Here is an 18,280-nt window from a genome sequence, read left to right as displayed (position 1 = left end):
TCAGAGAGCACAGATACATCATGGTGGTTCCAGTGTTCAGATAATGAGGAGAGATGTGGTGCTACTGTTCAAGCATGTAAAGACTCCTTGTCTGATGTTTTTCAGATTAATGTAAATGTGTTTAAATTCTGAACATTGCTTCACTTAGATTTATTTAAATATTATACGCTGTATTGATTTCAAAACTTAATGACGTGGTGGGCCCACCAGACCCTCAAATATTGGCTGAGTAACAAAACATAAGCACCACACAAGCACTAATTTGAGGAATCACCCAAAACGTGGAAGAATCTCACAGAAAATGGTGGAGGTGGGGTAAAAATAAAACGTAAAATGTGGCCTGTGCAAAAGTTGCGGCACATTTTAGATTGTATGATTTTTCTTAGTATGGTAACTTAGCTATTAGATACAAATTCTTCTCCAAAAGTTTTAGAGAAATGTATTTTTTTTGTTTTTTCTCTTTAGAGGATACTTTCACTTTAAATGTTAACTTATTTTACACTTAGAAAATCAAAAGCATGTAATTTGGCTGGAGGTGTTGAATTTTTTTCACAACTGTAATGGTAACAGTTTTTCATAACTATAATTTACTTAAACAGTAACATTATTGCAGCGCTCTACAGTCTTATGGCTGGTTGAATTGGTCTCTTGTTTTATCTTCAAAATGTGGGGGCAGTTGTAGGCTGGAGGTTAGGGAATCAGCCTCGTGACCAGAAGGTTGCTGATTTGATCCCCTTAGCTGACAATATGTGACTGAGGTGCCTGTGAGCAAGGCGCCTAACCCCCAACTGATCCCCAGGTGCTGCAGATGGGCCTGCCCACCACTCCAGGCAAGTGTCCTCACTGCCCCCTAGTGTGTGTCTTCACTAGTGTGTATGTGGTGTATAAAGCAATAAAATGATCATAACAGGTTATTATAACAAAATTATATGCTAATTTTCTACTTGTTACCAGATAAAAATTCTAAATATAAAATTGTGTTCACTTCTCTAATTATCCTCCTCTTTGTGTATTAGGGTAAAATAGACTTGCATTCTCTTACTGGTAGGTTCACTACAGCTCTGGTGGATTAAAACTTCTTAATTATTCCTCCTGATTTTTGGCATTTATTTATTGCCGAAATTATACAAAGTCAACATGCTTTTATCCCAGTTCATGTGTATTCTATAGTCTTTTGAATGATGAATGACTAAGCAAGCTTGATCTTTTTTACCTTATGTTTATGTAAGGTACCCCGTTAGTTACATTACATTTCAATTATATAGATTTTTTTTTGTTTGTTTGTTTTGCAGAAGGCAGACAATTGGAAGACAAGGCAACAAGTATAAAATTCAGTTCAGTGTTTTTGTACAGTGTAGCATCTTTTCTGTAGCATTCAGTCATGGAAAAGGTGGAGTTGCAAAGCTCACCAGATTTGATCCTGGATATATCATCAGTAAATTCTCTGGTCTGGTTCCAGGATACTGACGATACCACTGCAGAATACTTGGAGTACCTCTAGATTCATACTTGCAGGAGAGAGTAACTGTCTCATCTGAACCAGGACTTTGCTGTCCAGTGGTGCTGTTGACTGTGAAACACAGCTCTCTGTGAAGAAATAGAAAAAAAAAAAGAAGTTTGCAGTTTTTTTTTCTATTTATTCTTTATAAATATAATAATATAATGAATAACATTGTTTTAATAAGATAAATCAGCAGTCACGCTAACTTATCACAGGCATACCACAGACACACACACACACACACACATCACAAAGTCAATAACAGAAAAAATATATTTCACATAGATATAAATGTAGTTACTAAGACATACCCAATATGACCAAAAAGACAGTCAGAGAGCAGAGAAACATCATGGTGGTTCCAGTGTTCAGATAGTGAGGAGACTCCTCCTACATTTGTCAGTGGATGTGTTATAAGAACAGAGGAATACAGATAACACAGGTCTCTCCCCATTAAAAAAGTGGCTTATTTATTTCTTTTTAATTTCCATTTTTACTTTTCTTAGTTGGTGTGGTCTTTAATTCAATTATATTATATAAGTATGTATTTATGTATGTATGTTAACAATCAGCCAGTCTGTGTATATTCCACTTAATTTACTAATGTTAGAGCAACTCACAGTGTCCTGTGTTCTAATGATTTGTCTTACCCATTGAGGAGTCTTACTGTGCACATGCATATCATTAATAGGTTATAGTTACATTAGTAAGCAAACTTTTCTAATGCTTTGTTGGGTTTTAACCGTCTACTGCACACATTATGAGAGCAATTTAAAAAAAAGAATAATTTTTCTTGCAGGATATTGAACTGATTATTAAATTGAAAAATATTTTTAATAATTAACGTGTGCAGGAGTCCTTTTAGGGTATGAGGCAACAGTGTGTGACAATGGGAAGAAATGATGAACCTGTGTTCCCTGAAGTGGCAAGATCTGGCTTGTGACTGGCTAAATCCATTCTACTGCCCTACAGTGTTGCTTCTAGACAACAAACATAGTTCGGCAAATAAAAAAATAAAAAAAGAAGATACTGAATGCTAAAAAGAGGTTTAAGTGCACATTAAGAGATAGTATGACCAAATATATCCTTTTATTGACTAACTCTTGGCCAGATTCAGGTGCATAAAGCAGAAAGTCCGGTTTAGATGAGGGATATTGGTCATACTCACATACCTGCAAGCATTTTTAAAATAAAATGAGCAAATGGCGGCATAATGGAAGATCTTCTGTGTTCAGTGGCAGAGCAGTTAACAACTAGCAGCTGGTTTTTGTGGAGTTTTCTCCACCTTTTTAATATGTGTTTTATGTTTTAATGAATCAAATGTGTCTTTGGGATGTTTATTTTAACCTGTAGACTTCAGTTCAGCTTCCTCAAATTAATAACTCACCTCAATCCAGCAAATCTAGATTAAAGCTGCCCTCTTGTGAGACGCTGAATCTCAGTGAGACACTGTCCACTATAATCCCACATGGTCCTAATTGTGCTGTGACAATACTTTGCTATCTTTTATTAAAATTGAAAATGACCTATTATTGAAAAATTGTAGCACTTTATAGATCTCAGTGATAATTGGACGTTAATAGAATAATATTATGGTAACATGTACCAACTTAATAAAGAACATGCTAATTTTCTAGATCTTACAAGAAATTAGTAAGTGTATCAGCAAAAAAATGTTAAGATAGATGTTACAATGAACACAAATCAAACTTCATTTTTTATATATTTTTTTATTTTTAAAAAAGTCTTAATGTGGTCTTGTTCTTCAGTTGGACTTGACTACTAAAAGTCTTGGTCTTGTCTCGGACTCGATGGGTCCCATCTCGGTCTTAACTCAAACTCAGATCTAACAGTTTTAACTACAACACTAACAGCAGGGACCCCATTAGTTGCATTATTCTCCAGATTAATACAATATAAATTACTACTATTACTACCCATTTAACAACCACATTGTTCTATGAATGTGTTTGTTTTTTCATGTTTCAGAAAGTGAACAAGTGAAAGGAAACCCAATACAAAAAGCAAAGCATCATCCTGCAGTGAGTTTTTGTACAGTGTACCTGGGTTTCCTGTCACTGTGGGCTTCATGGCACAGTAGTAGAGTGCAGAGTCTGATACTTCAGCAGAGGAGATGATCAGATCCAGTGTTTTGTTCTTTTCTTTAGCATCCAGTCTTGGAAAACGTGGAGTTGCATGGCTCACAGTTGGTGATCCTGGAAATGTCATCAGTAAATACACTGGTCTGGATCCAGGATACTGACGATACCACTGCAGATTATTCACACTACCATTATACTTGCAGGAGAGAGTAAGTGTCTGATCTTCAACAGCATGGATTGTGTTTTTCAGTGGTGCTATTGACTGTGAAACACAGTTCCCTGTGAAGAAATAAAGAAATCAAAAGAACTTCCTTTCTCCTTCTTTTTCTTTACATGAATTGCCAGTCAACTTACCACTGCCATACACACACATCACTACAAAGTCAAACAGAGTTATGTATTTCACTCAGATATAAATATGGTTAATAACATACCTATCATGATCATAAAGACAGCCAGAGAGCACAGAAACATCATGGTGGTTCCAGTGTTCAGATAACGAGGAGATAATTGGTGCTACTGTTCAAGCATGTAAAGACTCCTCCTACATGTCTCAGTGAATCTGCTATAAGAGGAATGTAGACCAGGAGAAAGACACGTTTCTTTAATTTCACATCTAAAATGACTTTTTATGGATGTGATTAGATTCCTTTTCTTTCACTTCATGCTCCCTTCACCTTGTTAGTATACTGTGTATTATGTTAAACTCATGGACATTTAAATTCAAATGTATATTTTTGTGACCTATAATTGTTCAAGTTCAATAAATAATTTGAATTTGTCTAATTTATGCAAATCAATGCCATTTTTGTTCACTTTATTTGTAAAATGAGCTAATTGTTGTTGTGTAGCTTTGTCATGGTCCACTTACTGACCTTTTAGAATATGTGCTGACATGCATGTGTTGAACATGTTAAAAGGAAAATTAGAACCTACAGACCATGAGAAGACTATGATTAAACGAGAGTCTCAAAACTTTATTTGGTTGTTTTACTTGGTCCCTTACTTCAGCTTCCTCTTACGAATGAATCAGTCCCCTCAATCCTATAAAAAAGATTAGACTGGTAGACTTCCATCATTACATCTCTGCAATAGGGATAACTATTCTGCAGTGAAATCCTGTAGTGATGATAAATAAAAACATCTTAAATCTAGTCAGTCTAGCCAATGTATCTGATGTTTCTCATCATGAGATTGCTATAATATTAAAGACCTTTAGAGACCATGCTGTTGTAAAGCAGTGGAGATGTGCTTACTACGTTGTTCTGTTTCTAGTGGAGTTTTCTGTGGAAAATTGTGTCGTTGTGAAACATAGAATCACTTGAAATAAGTTGTTGCTTGTTGCTTCATGGCTCATACAGTCAACCATAAATTTAGTGGCCCTTAAAGGACTGGGCAAAAAAAGAAGTGGAGGGTATGGAATGAGCAATGGAAAGCCAGCGTAAATCAGCACTAGCATAAATCAGAAGCCACTCTGCATCCCAACCTTTTGTAGAACACTGTTCCCTTCTTTAGTCATACGGTTTATACCTTCTCTCCTTTCAGTACAAAATAAGTTGATGATGTGGCTTAAACCCATCAACCACATTTTTCTGAGAATTTGGCTGAGCAAGAGCAACACCTGACAGGAAACCCAACACAAAACCACATCACCTCATCAGAGAGTCAGTTTTTGTACAATGAAGCTGGGCTTCTTGTCACTGTGGGCCTCAGAGCACAGTAGTAGAGTGCAGAGTCTGATAATTTAGCAGAGGAGATCAACAGATCCACTCTTTCATTCTCAATCCTGGCAGAGAAGCCAGGTGGTAGAGGGTCACTCAAATCCCCTGATTCAAATATGTATAGCAGAAAGTCCAGCTTAGATGAGGGATACTGGCGATACCACAGAATGTTGTACACATTGCTGCTGCTGTAGCTGCAGGAGAGGGAAACACTGTCACCCTCTGAAACCTGCTTTTCAGTTTCTAAAGGATTGATTGAATAAACTCCACCTGACATAAAAGAGAAAAACATGTTAAATCCAAGCCAGGCTAAATCTAAAGCCACTGTAATGGATTATACACAGTTCATTTTATTTATTATTTTTTCTTTTAAGTGCATTAAGTGCAAATGTTTCTTTCAATAGTAACAATTGAATTATGCATTTCATACGTACCTATAAGCACTATCAAAATGAAATGAGCAAATAACAGCATGATGGGAGATCCTCTGTGTTTAGTGCTGTTTAGAGCTTGTCAATGAAGACAAGGCAGAAATGTGCTCCACCTCCTAGACCACAACTTGTCCCCATTTTCTTAGAGTTGATGCCCTTTCAGTGTTGTTCAAATTCACAGACCAAGTTTCATTTGTTTAATTTCCAGTTAAAACAGCCAGTAAATACAAGTTATTCATTTCCATGATGGTTCATGTTTAAAGAGATCAGCTTAGTCCACATTCATAATGAAGAGAAATGTACAAAATTATATGTAGCTGTGAAGAAGCTGTTACTGAGAAAAGGGAATAGACAAACACATTTCCTGCAAATAAATAAACGTTTGAGTGTTTTATTGAAAACTCCTATTTTATGGGTGTACAGCTGTTCAAAATGTGTTTGCTAGTAATGACAGTGAGTGTGAGTTTCCTTAAAATGAGTGAAAATAGTCACTATTGAAACACTCAATAATAAAAAAAATGGGAAAGATTTGAAGGCATTGTTATTGTCTTGCTAGTGATAAAATGGAATGTTCAGTCATTTATTTTAACAAAAAAATAAATAAAGTTTAGGGTCTTTCAACGCAAAAGTGTCTTTCAACGATTTTTAGTCCAAGTCAGTAAAATTTCAGCAAAAAAAAAAAAAAAAATGTTTTCAATCAAGTTTTCAATTCTGACTTTTAACCAGTTAATTGGAGTGAACTATATATGTTTTCTGTTCATGTATCTGTTGCTTGAAAATTATTTAATGACTTACTGACTGTCTTTAATTTAACTTAAGTAAATAAAGAGAGGTCTCTGACTTTTCCACAGTACCGTCGTACTGAATGCTGCAAGTAGGATCAATATACCCAAACCACCTCAGGAGTAGATGAGCAATGTTTTTTTTGTGACAATGACCATCATAAAACAGAAAACAGATGCACTGTCCTCTAGTTTATGCCTTCTCTGAGTGCACCAGCCCTGGTGTTTGCTGAAATGGCAGGTCATAGCAGTGAAGACTGTTTCATTTTTAACTTATACTGTGTCCTAAAACACACAGACCAGACCGAGTGACATTCATTAAGACCTAGATGTAGTTTGAGTGGTTCAGAGAATTTTAATGATATATTCTCATGTTTATAGTTACATTAACCTCTAGTTCTAAGGGAAAGAAGCAAAATTTGGAATCCAATGATGCTTTGGACTATTTTGGCTTTTTTTTACTTTAAATCTATCTTTAAATGTAGATACTTTTTGGTTTTATTCAAGTGTAATTTCTACTTTCAAGATACAGCACCCATGCATTCACTTAACTATAGCTTCTTTGGCGTTTTCTCTCCCTGGATTCAGAGTGTTCTGATGATGGCACACAGTCATGCTTCCATCATTTTGGTAAGTAAGCTCATTCGACAGCACTGTGATAGTCTCTTATGAGATAATAAAGCCATAACCGACCAAGCAAAGGCAGCAAAACCATGCTCTTTTGGGAGGGGGGCGGGGGATGCTTGTTTCAAAACTAGTATTCAGAGCATATTTAAGTGTCTTGCCTTATTATTGGATTCATTTCCAAAATGATAAATGGGAGCTGAAATCTAAACAGCTGTGATTTCCTGCTGCTTCACTTCTGCTGCATCCCAAACAGTGTACCAGCGCACTAAATAGTATGTACAACCAGCACCCTCCCATTAGAAGGTATGGAAGTATGTGTTTTGGAAAGCAGAATTAGATCAGCCAGTGAGACGTATTCAGTAGTCCCACAGCCCCAGTGGCTGATTACAGTATTGCTGTGCTGCCCCATAGCTGCTCATTTTGGAGGTATTTCATGATTAAGGATGGATTTATTCAGGTTATCTTGATGTCTACAGATGTTTCTGTGACATGATGTTGGCTTCCAATTCACCAGCTTCTTTGTGGAGCTTCTTCTACACATAAGACGCTTAAATGTTACTGCACCATTCAAGGTGGAACAGAAATGCTGAACGAGTAGCAGGTAGCAGCTTTGGTGGCCGTGTTTATTAGTTTTTGCAAAAGAGCACACTTTGGAATTTACTGAACTAATATTTATATGATGACTTAACTGAGCATTATTGGTTTCAAACATCCCCTGAGAGCAGATCAGAATGTTTAGTCTACATATTAATTATAATATATCTCAATCTCAATCTGGTCTCGGTCTTGTCTCAACTTAGGCCGCTTCTGGTCTCAGTCTCGACTTGGACTCGACTGCTAAAAGTCTTGGTCTTGACTAGGACTTGATGTGTCCTTGTCTCAGTCTTGACTTGGATCTAGTGGTCTTGACAACAGTACTACTATCAGAGCATAGTCAGAGTTGGATGTCATAGCATTCTTAAAGATAAAGACAGAAATTATGAATATGATTAATTATGATTATTGCACCCAAAGTGATATTCATTCACAGAATTTAGATTTTTTTATTAACATGTCAAACTTGTCTTGGGAAACTTATTACTTAGTTTATCTGCATTTAGTACATACTGTGGTCTGGATGCAAGACACTGACAGTTCCACTGCAGACTGTATAAATTACCATTATGCTGAAAGGAGACAATACATTTGAACTCAATGGAAAGACAGAAGAAAATGTAGTTTTTGTACAGTGTAGCTGGGTTTCCTGTCATTGTGGGCCTCAGGGCACAGTAGTACAGTGCAGAGTCTGATACTGCAGCAGAGGAAATCAACAGATCCACTCTTTTATCACTTAGACTAATGTCAGCATCCAGGTATTTGAATGGAGGAGTTGCAGGTATTACAGTTTTCATTTCTGATGGTAAGATCATCAGCAGGAACTCTGGTCTGGATCCAGGATACTGGCGATACCAATGTAGGTCTTGGACTGTTCCCTCATACTTGCAGGAAAGAGTAATTTTCTCATCTTTAAGGGCATGAACTAGCATTCTGTTCCTCAGTGGTGCTATTGACTGTGCAGAACAGTCATCTGTGGTTAAGAGAAAAAAAAAACTTTTGAGTTTAAAGTTAGACAATGTCATTTACAAAGACACAAATGTAGTAAGCTGCACTTACCTAGCATGATCATAAAGACAGTCAGAGAGCAGAGAAACATCATGGTGGTTCCAGTGTTCAGATAATGAGGAGAGATGTGGTGCTACTGTTCAAACATGTAAAGACTCCTCCTACATTTGCCAGTGGATCTGTTAGAAGAACAGAGGAATGCAGATTAGGTCACTTAAGCTTTATATCTCAACTAAGAAGATGGTTTGTGTGTATACACACACACACAAATGTATACAACCCCAATTCCAATGAAGTTGGGAAACTCAAAATGAGTGAATATTTGCAAAAAACAATAAAGTTTATCCATTTAAACATAAAATATCTTGTCTTTGTAGTGTATTCAATTGAATATTGGTTGAAAAGGATTTGCAAATCATCGTATTCTGTTTTGATTTATGTTTTACACAACGTCCCAACTTCATTGGAATTGGGGTTGTGTGTGTGTGTGTGTGTGTGTGTGTGTGTGTGTATATATATATATATATATATATATACCAGTGATTACAAAATCCAGGATGAAGACTTCAACTATACAGTAAATTCAGATACAATATTTTTACATATGTGTGCTGAATCATTATATAATGAAAGTCATAGACAACCTGATAACCTGACGATTAAGCCAAAGTATTTTCATATGGAAGTTAAAATGGTCCTTTACTGAAGATTCCCTTGCAGCTGCATAACTGTTTCAGTGTCTTAGAAAATCTGGATTAAGTCTGCCCTCTTCTGGCAGATTCATTCATATATATATATGGCCAATGTAGGGCCATATTCTCTGGTCCCTGGAAAAGAACTGGAGAGTGAGGTGTGTTCTATTAACTAATAAAATAATTTTGTACATCAGGCAATTAATAATTAAGTTGAGGGTGAGAAATCCCAATAAGCATTTTTTTTGTGGAGGTATTCCATATGAATTCTTTTGCAATGATGGCAGTTTGGTATAACAAAATTCAAATAGTGAAGGTAAGCTGATTTAATACTACACATTTTACTTTCTATTGCTTTGTATGTGTACTTTATGTACTTCTCTGGATTTAGAATTCCTTCTGGCTTCTGCACAGTTTTATGACAGACGTCTGCATCTGTTAAGTATGCATATAATTATTGTTTAATGCACTGATTACTGGTTACCAACAAGTTATTGTTTTGTAATTTGTTTTGTTGCAATAATATAATTTTTTATTTTATTAGTGGAAGCCATCTAAATACAGCATTTTGAGTGTGGTAAACAACCTCCATCACTGGTTTCTAGTTAGAAGTATGTCTCAATGGGATCCCTAAGACCCCTATAATAGTTAGACATCTCTTAAATAAGGGGTTTTCAACTGTAAGTCTGTGGATTTCAAAATTGTATATTTCACGGGGAGAATCAGAGCAAAAGAGAAAAAAATGTTCTCTTGGTTGACTCCAAACTTCCCAAGTTCATCTTCCCAAAAGCTACTGTTTTAAGAGCCCTGGTAAAGAAAAAAGGAATGCCAGTCTTAAAGTGCCATTGTGAAATAAGCCCCAGCCCCTCCAAGATGTTACATCTTGTGGTGTATTTGCTCTGAAGGTGTGTATACACAAATTTGTTATACATCTACTGTAAGATTTTTCAGTATAGGTTGAAGATTATCTCTAAACATTCTACCACAGGCTCAGTAGGGCAGGCTGTTCTAATGTAATAATAACAAACAAGATTTCATTAGAGAAAAACGTGTGTAGTAGGTGATTCTTTACCATGTGACAATAACACATTATTTTACCTTAGTTGTGGAGCAAATATTGACTGGAAAGCCAGTCAGTTTCTCAGCTGATCTGGAATCATTCAACAAAATGAGAAGGGACATAACAAGCGCTCTGATTCATAAATGCCATAGCTGACATTTCAGCAAGGATGCCAGTAGTACATAGTTCAGTTATTAAGTAGTATTTCAGACCCATGATATAAGATAATCCTTAAGCTAACATAAGCTGATATCACAGCCTGGTTACTGGTTTTAAATGGAAAGATGGCAAGAAGTAATCACCCTCATTCCTGCAACAATAGAATAAAGGCTCATATAGTTGGAGAACTCTACTAAGACTTTTTGTCTTATGAGCACACTCTACTAACCCTGTCACCAGACAACATTAGCAACTTATGCCATTTCTGTGGGGAGACAGAATTACATGACGAGTCGGCTGCAGAAATTCTATGGTTAACTATTATGTTATGGCTGTTTTACGTGAGTTTATTACTTAATAAAAGAACTACATTATTATATGTTTGCAAAATTAGATTTAAAGTTCAAAGCCTAATACATTTTGTATTATGATGACTTTTGTGGGCACAGACATGAACAAGTTCTCTAGAAATTGTTCATCAACATAATGGAGATTTATTGCCAATAAGTCACATTTATTAAGCAAATATGTTTGAACTTAAACTCAAGTATGAAAAATAATATGAATAGAAAGTTTTAATTTTCCATTGCCCCTCAGATATACACATTTGTTATATATACATATATACAAATATATACATACACACTTTGTTCACCACTGTTTTTGTTAAACAAACAAAAAATGCCCATTTAAACTTAGTCATTTTACATAGATTGCCTGTGGTAAATGTGAAAGGTGGCTCCACACAGGCTGTGTTAAAAAACCCAGAGCTGGACAGTCAGTACACATTCACAGCATGCACATGGATATCATTTCTATAGTATGTTGTTACAGGCTAGGATTGCTTTTGTGTTGGTTTTTATTTTATTCCATTATATTGTTATTTTACAATATATCCTTATATTGTTATTTACTTTTTTGTACAAATAGTGTTTACACATAAGATTGAACACACAGAAGTGCAAATAACTTTATTGAATGCTATAATTCATTATGATGTGTTGTGTGAAAGCATTTGTTCTGCCTATAATAAAACAATCATTTTGCATTATTCACCAATGCACAAACAACTATTACACAGTGAACAGTACATTCATTAGTAGTCTATGCCAAGTATAGTGTTATTTGGTTTGAGAGGCAGGCTTATAAGTAAAAGTAGGAACTAGTAAGTAAATGAAGAACTATGTTCTATGGTATCAGGAAGATGAACTGCATGTGCTGATGGCAAAGCGGGTTAACTTCACTGCCTATGCACATGGAAGTAGGGACCGCTTAGTAGAGTCTGAGTATGAGAACTAAGAGATCCAAGCACATTGCTCCAAGTCAGTTAAGTACAGAATTGACTTTAAACTGCTTCTGACTGACCCAAATACATTACTGATCTGCTTGAAGTGTAGAAACACAATGGGCCTCTTCTACCACTAGGGACCAATCAATTAGTAGTGCCCAGAATCAGAACCAAACAGGGTGAGGCAGCATTCAGTCACTATGCTGCCAACAGCTGGGGGGTCAGATGTGCACCAAACGTGTGCCATCTTTAAGCCAATCTTAAAGATGTTCTTGTTTTCTTGTTTTCTTAGTACAGCCCTTCATTTTAGCAGTTTTTAATCTCATATTGTTTTTATTGTCTTTTATCTTAAGCATTTTCTTTTTGTTTGTTTTTATGATCTTTGCAGATTACTTTATGATGTTTTAGGTCTCAGGACATCGTCAGTTTTATTATTTAACAGTATTTAATGTTCTTTTTTTTCTTTCTGTGTTTCTGTGAACCACTTGTGTGACATGGCACTCGTATGAAAAGTGCTATACAAATAAACTTGCCTTGCCTACCAGCAGTGAAATAACTCAGCCAAAACCCAACATTACCCACAATGCAGAATTAAGTGCCATCAAAACCATCCACCTATTCCAATGGCAGAGCGACTCCTTGAATTTCTGAGGATGCTGTCTGTGTCACAGCCTTCAACAACATTGTATTTTACAGTGATATCTGTTTTTTAAGGGGAAGAGTGGTGGGGTGGGGTCCTTCCAACCTGCCCCCTCCTACAGTCACACAATAATATGCGGCCTTATCTTACACTCAAATTCATCAACCACATGTTCCTGCGTATTAAGAAAGTCACACCTGTCAGGAAACCCAGTACAAAACCACATCGCCTCATCACACAGTCAGTTTGTGTACAGGGTAGCTGGGTTTCTGGTCACTGTGGGCTCCAGAGCACAGTAGTAGAGTGCAGAGTCTGATAATTTAGCAGAGGAGATCAACAGATCCACTCTACTGTTCTCCACCTTAGCAGAGAAGCCAGGTGGTCGAGAGCTACTCAAACGCCCTGATGGAGTTATATACAGGAGAAAGTCCAGTTTAGATGAGGGATATTGTTGATACCAATGAATGCTGTCCATATTGCTGCTGCTGTAGCTGCAGGAGAGGGAAACACTGTCACCCACTGAAACCTGCTTTTTAGTTTCCAGTGGAGAGACTGTATTTGAATATGCGCCACCTGAAATAAAAAAAGAGCAGAATTTGCAAAACCAAGACAGGCCTTTGTTTCCTGAAACCACTGCAACTGAATATAAAGACTTTTTTTAGCTGTTTTGTTTTTAAGATTTCATATATTTGCTGCTACAAACTATTTTGTAAAAATGAAAATATACAAATAAGGTATATTTGTATATATGCATATTTCATATACCTACCAACAAGCAGAAGCAAAACAAAATGAGCAAATGACCACATTATGGGGATGCTGTGTGTTTAATGACAGACCAAGAGCACAGCATAAAAGAAACATGTAAAATTCAAGAAGTAAGCTCCACCTCCTTGACCACTACTTTTACCACTTTTCTGAGTGTAGAAATACTCTACATAGAATGTTTAAGTAATTAAAACGTGAAATCATTTCTCTTTTCAAATATTATGAAATCTATTTAATCTATTTAAGCATATATTATATTAGCAAATACTTCACTTTACAGTCATATTCCAGCAGGCATACTATTACTTATAAGGGAATCCAAGTGCCATAGATATGCTTTATGACTAGGGTCCTCTTAGATATGGCAGTGATAATTATTACTACTTGAAATGCGCTGGATATTTCTTTTTAAATACTCAGAGTAGTTAACTAAAGTTAGCTCGTGTTTAGCACTTTAGCTTCAGCGCATTAGCTCGGGTTAGTCTGTTAGCTCTGATGGAACTAAACCCTGAGCTTCAATAACCTAATTAGCCTATTCTTCTCAAATGTTATGCCAAATTGTTATTTTTAGCTACAGTTATAACTTTCCATTTTCCATACTGGAACCTTATAATTTGAAAAAGTTAATCTCACTGAACCGAACTCATTTATCACAAGTCTTGATAATGTATGTAAAAGCGCTTTTTTAAATGAAGACTGACCTTCTTAATGCCCTCTTTCAGTTGTCATCTTTTCAAATGTAGCTCCTGGCTTGTACATCTGAAAATGGTGAACTTGGGCAACAAAGTTTGTTAAACGGAGGTTTTAACCTTTATAGGCTGTGTTGGCTGTTTTCTGTAGCTTCAGTAGTGGACAACTTATGACATGCTAGACTTGAGCTGAAAGTACTGAGGCATAAGTCAACCGAGCACTGAACTGCCCCAGCATAAACATGTGGCCCTCTTCCTTCAGCTCCATACACAGCTGTCCAGCATCTGGCCCAATTCTGGTCTAGCTTTCGTTTGTTACCACAGCAGCAACAAATCAAATAAAGTCGTCAATACACACACACACACACACACACACACACACACACACACACACACACACACACACACATATATATATATATATATATATATATATATATATATATATATATATCAGTTAATATGCTTTAAAATGAGATTTTAAAAAGTGGTCCACAATAACGTTTTCCTGCCTTTGTTGGATCAGTCACGGCTTCATCTCTTTACAAACTGCTGCTGAGTGAAGTTGCTAGCCAAAATGGTGGCAGCGCAGTTGTGACATCACCTGAATTCTATCAACATGTTCAGTGCTGAGTGGAGAGAGCCAGTAGACGCTTTGAAAGGACAAACATTCCATTTTAAGACAATATTATCTAGAACTCAAACATTTAACTTGTTAAAATGATGTTAGGAAGTCAAATATTTTCTCTCAGAGAGCAGCGTGTGTGAGGAGTTGAGGCGCAGAGTTTGAGAGAGCGTGCACGTGCCCGTCATGTGATCTTGCACTCAGCTGTAAATGAATGTGTATTCAGTTTTATTGTGTGATAAAAGCTGCAGCATTTATGGAGTTTAACATTGGTTTCATTGACGGTCTCCTTCACTATTTCCTTCTTCCTTTCACTATTTCCTTCTTCTGTTCATTCTCCCCTTCTTATTTTCAACCTTTACTCTTTCCTTTCATTCTTTCCTCTCACCTGTCATTCTTTCCTTCTCTGAATCTTCCCTCCTTTCCTTCTTTCAAGTTGGATTTTCATGTTTTGTTATTCTTGCATTTTCATGCAGACTCTAATTTTTCCAGCTATGCCACAGTAAGAAAATTAAACTGATATTTCATTCTTTGATTATTTTGTTTGATTTCGTTTGATTTCCTGAAACTGCGTTTCTAGATGAGGTTTTCATTTTTTACATAAGAGTTCAAATTTCATGTTCAGTGTGTAAGGCAAGCTCAGCCAATCAGACAACGGTGATGTCATAATGCACCGAAATACGCTTAACGCGCAAAGTGCCACGCCCCTGATGACATCACGGTAGACATGGCTGCATGCCCTCCTTGTGATATCACAATGGATGAACGTTTTATAAAACCCCAAACCCGAGGTTTTTAAGATCAAAAAAAGGAAACTAAAATGAATTAATAACAAAAAAAATTAAATAATAATAATAAAAAACTCGCAATTAAAACAAGAACACAAATATGAATAATAATAAATAAACAAATGAATAAATCATTTAAAAATAAATTAAATACATAAGAAATTAAATTAAATAGCTAAAATAAAGATAAGAAGATATTATCTACAATAATAGTAAAAATTGAGTAAAACAGTTTCCTATAGTGAGGGTCCAGCTCGCTGGTGCTCTGTAACTAGAAGTAGATTTTCCCAGTTCAGTAAAACCTCTTGGTATCTGGCATGTGATCCAACCACTGAGACGATTCTGATAAATACCATTATTTACAGACATCCTTGAAGTAATATATGCTGGCATATGGCTGGAGAGTGTTTTATAAATACAAATGTGTTTCCCACTGTGCTGCTAGAGGGGGCTAACCAGAAAATTGTTATGGCAAAATATTAAAAGTTTAAATATCTTTTGTTTTTTGTTCTTTTCAATTAAATATCTGGAAAAGACAGTTTACAAATCACTGTTACTCTTTTCCTTTTTAGCATTTTACCTACTGTCCCAAATGCGCTTGTAAATTTTGTACATTTGGACTCTATTTTTCTATATTTGCCTTTTGTTTCTATTCTTTCCTCATGACACTAAGAAAGGACTAACTAACAATTCCAGTGTATAGAGGTGCTGAAGATTTGTTGAATAGCTCCCCCTTTAGAGAAAAGCGAGGCTCTTCCTCAGCCATTTGAAATGATTTTGTACAGTGTAGCTGGGTTTCCTGTCACTGTGGGCTGCATGGCACAGTAGTAGAGTGCAGAGTCTGATACTGCAGCAGAGGAGATGATCAGATCCACTTCATTTTTATCTTTAGGAAGTATTATAGATTGTCTGGGGTCAGCTATTTTAGCTTCAGTCACACGTCTAGTGGACACATGAATCAGCAGCAGAAACTCTGGTCTTGATCCAGGCTTTTGCTGATACCAGTGGAGACTGTAAGGGGATCCATCATATGTGCAGGACAGTGTGGTTCTGCTTCCCTCACTCACAAACACGCTGGTTTCATTTGGTCTGATAGAGTCCACACTTTCACCTACAAAGTTATGAGAGTATTTACACATTTTAGTTTCAAATTTCATGTTTTTGTACTATTATAATTTGTACATTTTCCTAGTCATTATTTATTACGTTATAATAAAACTGTATGACTTACCAAACCTGGCAACAATCCCAAAAACAGAGAAAAAGAGCAGCATGATTGTTCTGAGTGAGAGTTCAGATCTCCAGCATTAGACATTCATAGCAGTGTTGGCTCTCTGTTGTTGAGTGTGCTGTATGTCACCACTTCTAGCTCCACCCACTCGTAGTTTAGAATTTGCTGCTCACTCATTTGAGCTGTGATCCTATTTCATCTGATAGTACAGTGACTGGCTTTCAGACCTTTGTGTTTTGATGTTAAATGTATGGTGCTTCATGGATGTATGTATGGAATTAACCTATGCATACTCAGAGTGTATTACATGCATCTGTCTTTGACCTGTTATGGACCATTTTATTAGCTACAGCAATAAAGGTGCAATTATCAGTGCAACACCACATCCATGTTGATATCATTACAGTACTGAAAATAGTACATCACTCAAATAATGTTTAGTCAGTTTTGGTATCGCAGCAATTTAATCCATTGATGAATGTGGTAGTGGTGGCTAATAAACTGCATCTGTAGCACTCTAGCAGATGGGCTACAGTACTGTCCAGTAAATTTTAGTACCACAAGTAAATTTGTCCTCAAAGGTATAACATGATCCATAAAGGCATTAACTTTACCATTAGATGTTTATAACTTATAATACATAACTATATATAGTTTATGATTATAATATAATAATATAATTGGTAGGAAGCATGTCAAACTGGGGACCTTCCAGGTTAAAGTGAGGCAGGGATTAGTGTTGACCCTCATCCAACACTGAAATCAGTTCATGAAGGCCTCGCAAATTAGCTGAGCTGAGGAGCTGTGTTATAGACCATTTCACCAATATCAGTAGAAACTGTTATGAAAATTGCTGAGAAGATGAAGGTTCACCTTTAAATGTTGATCTTCAAATGCAGACATCAAGGACTGGGATGTGAAGTAAACTGTATTTACATGTAAAAAGGGAGTTGGCTCCCTCTATTGGAAAAAACAAGGTTCTGCTTCTTTCAGCACACAGCTAGTTTACATCTAAGTTTTATTTTGTACAGCAACTGTATTGTGAACTACACTAGTAACAGTTATGTTATATACTTCTAGCCCTCTTTTTAGTTTATGAAAGTATGCTTTGAAAGTATAAGTTTTACTTATGATAAGTACTTACTTGAAGTACTTATAAATACATATTATTATTATTATTATTATTATTATTATTATTATTATTATTATTATTATTATTATAAGTACTTACTTGAAGTATTTATAAATACATACTGTACTTCTTCATTAATTCTTTAGGTGTTTTTATTTTGTACTGCAACTATACTGTGAACTACACTACAAGAAAGCTTATAAGTATACTGTTAGTTTACTAGTTATATACTGTGGCAGGGCTCTAGGGATTGGCCGAGCCACTGTGGCTGAAAGCCCACGCAGGCCCTGAGATACACAGAGATATACTAGCATGGGTGCAACATGAAGCTCTGGGCTAATAGGACAGTGTGTGTTAGTGTTGTATTGGATGCCAAAATATTATAAATTATTTTAGTTTAAAATATATACTAGTTTAGTATATTTTAGCTTCAAATATATCT

At 36.0% G+C, this 18,280-nt stretch overlaps 2 gene segments (V, D, J or C); both read right to left on the bottom strand.

Moving 5' to 3' along the window:
- Positions 1-1,375: 1,375 nt before the first annotated feature.
- On the bottom strand, positions 1,376-4,093 carry LOC119261833. The segment is given in 3 exon segments: positions 1,376-1,587; positions 3,565-3,882; positions 4,038-4,093. Coding segments are annotated over 3 exon segments (516 nt in total).
- A 12,209-nt stretch (positions 4,094-16,302) lies between these two features.
- Positions 16,303-16,791, bottom strand: LOC119261870 (the record flags this gene model as incomplete). The annotated part of the segment is given in 2 exon segments: positions 16,303-16,586; positions 16,707-16,791. Coding segments are annotated over 2 exon segments (327 nt in total), but the record flags the coding sequence as incomplete, so codon positions are not given.
- Positions 16,792-18,280: the final 1,489 nt, after the last annotated feature.

The sequence above is a fragment of the Pygocentrus nattereri genome, chromosome 2, assembly GCF_015220715.1.
Source record: "Pygocentrus nattereri isolate fPygNat1 chromosome 2, fPygNat1.pri, whole genome shotgun sequence".
Classification (NCBI taxonomy): Eukaryota; Metazoa; Chordata; class Actinopteri; order Characiformes; family Serrasalmidae; genus Pygocentrus; species Pygocentrus nattereri.
This window is presented reverse-complemented; position numbering and strand designations above follow the sequence as displayed.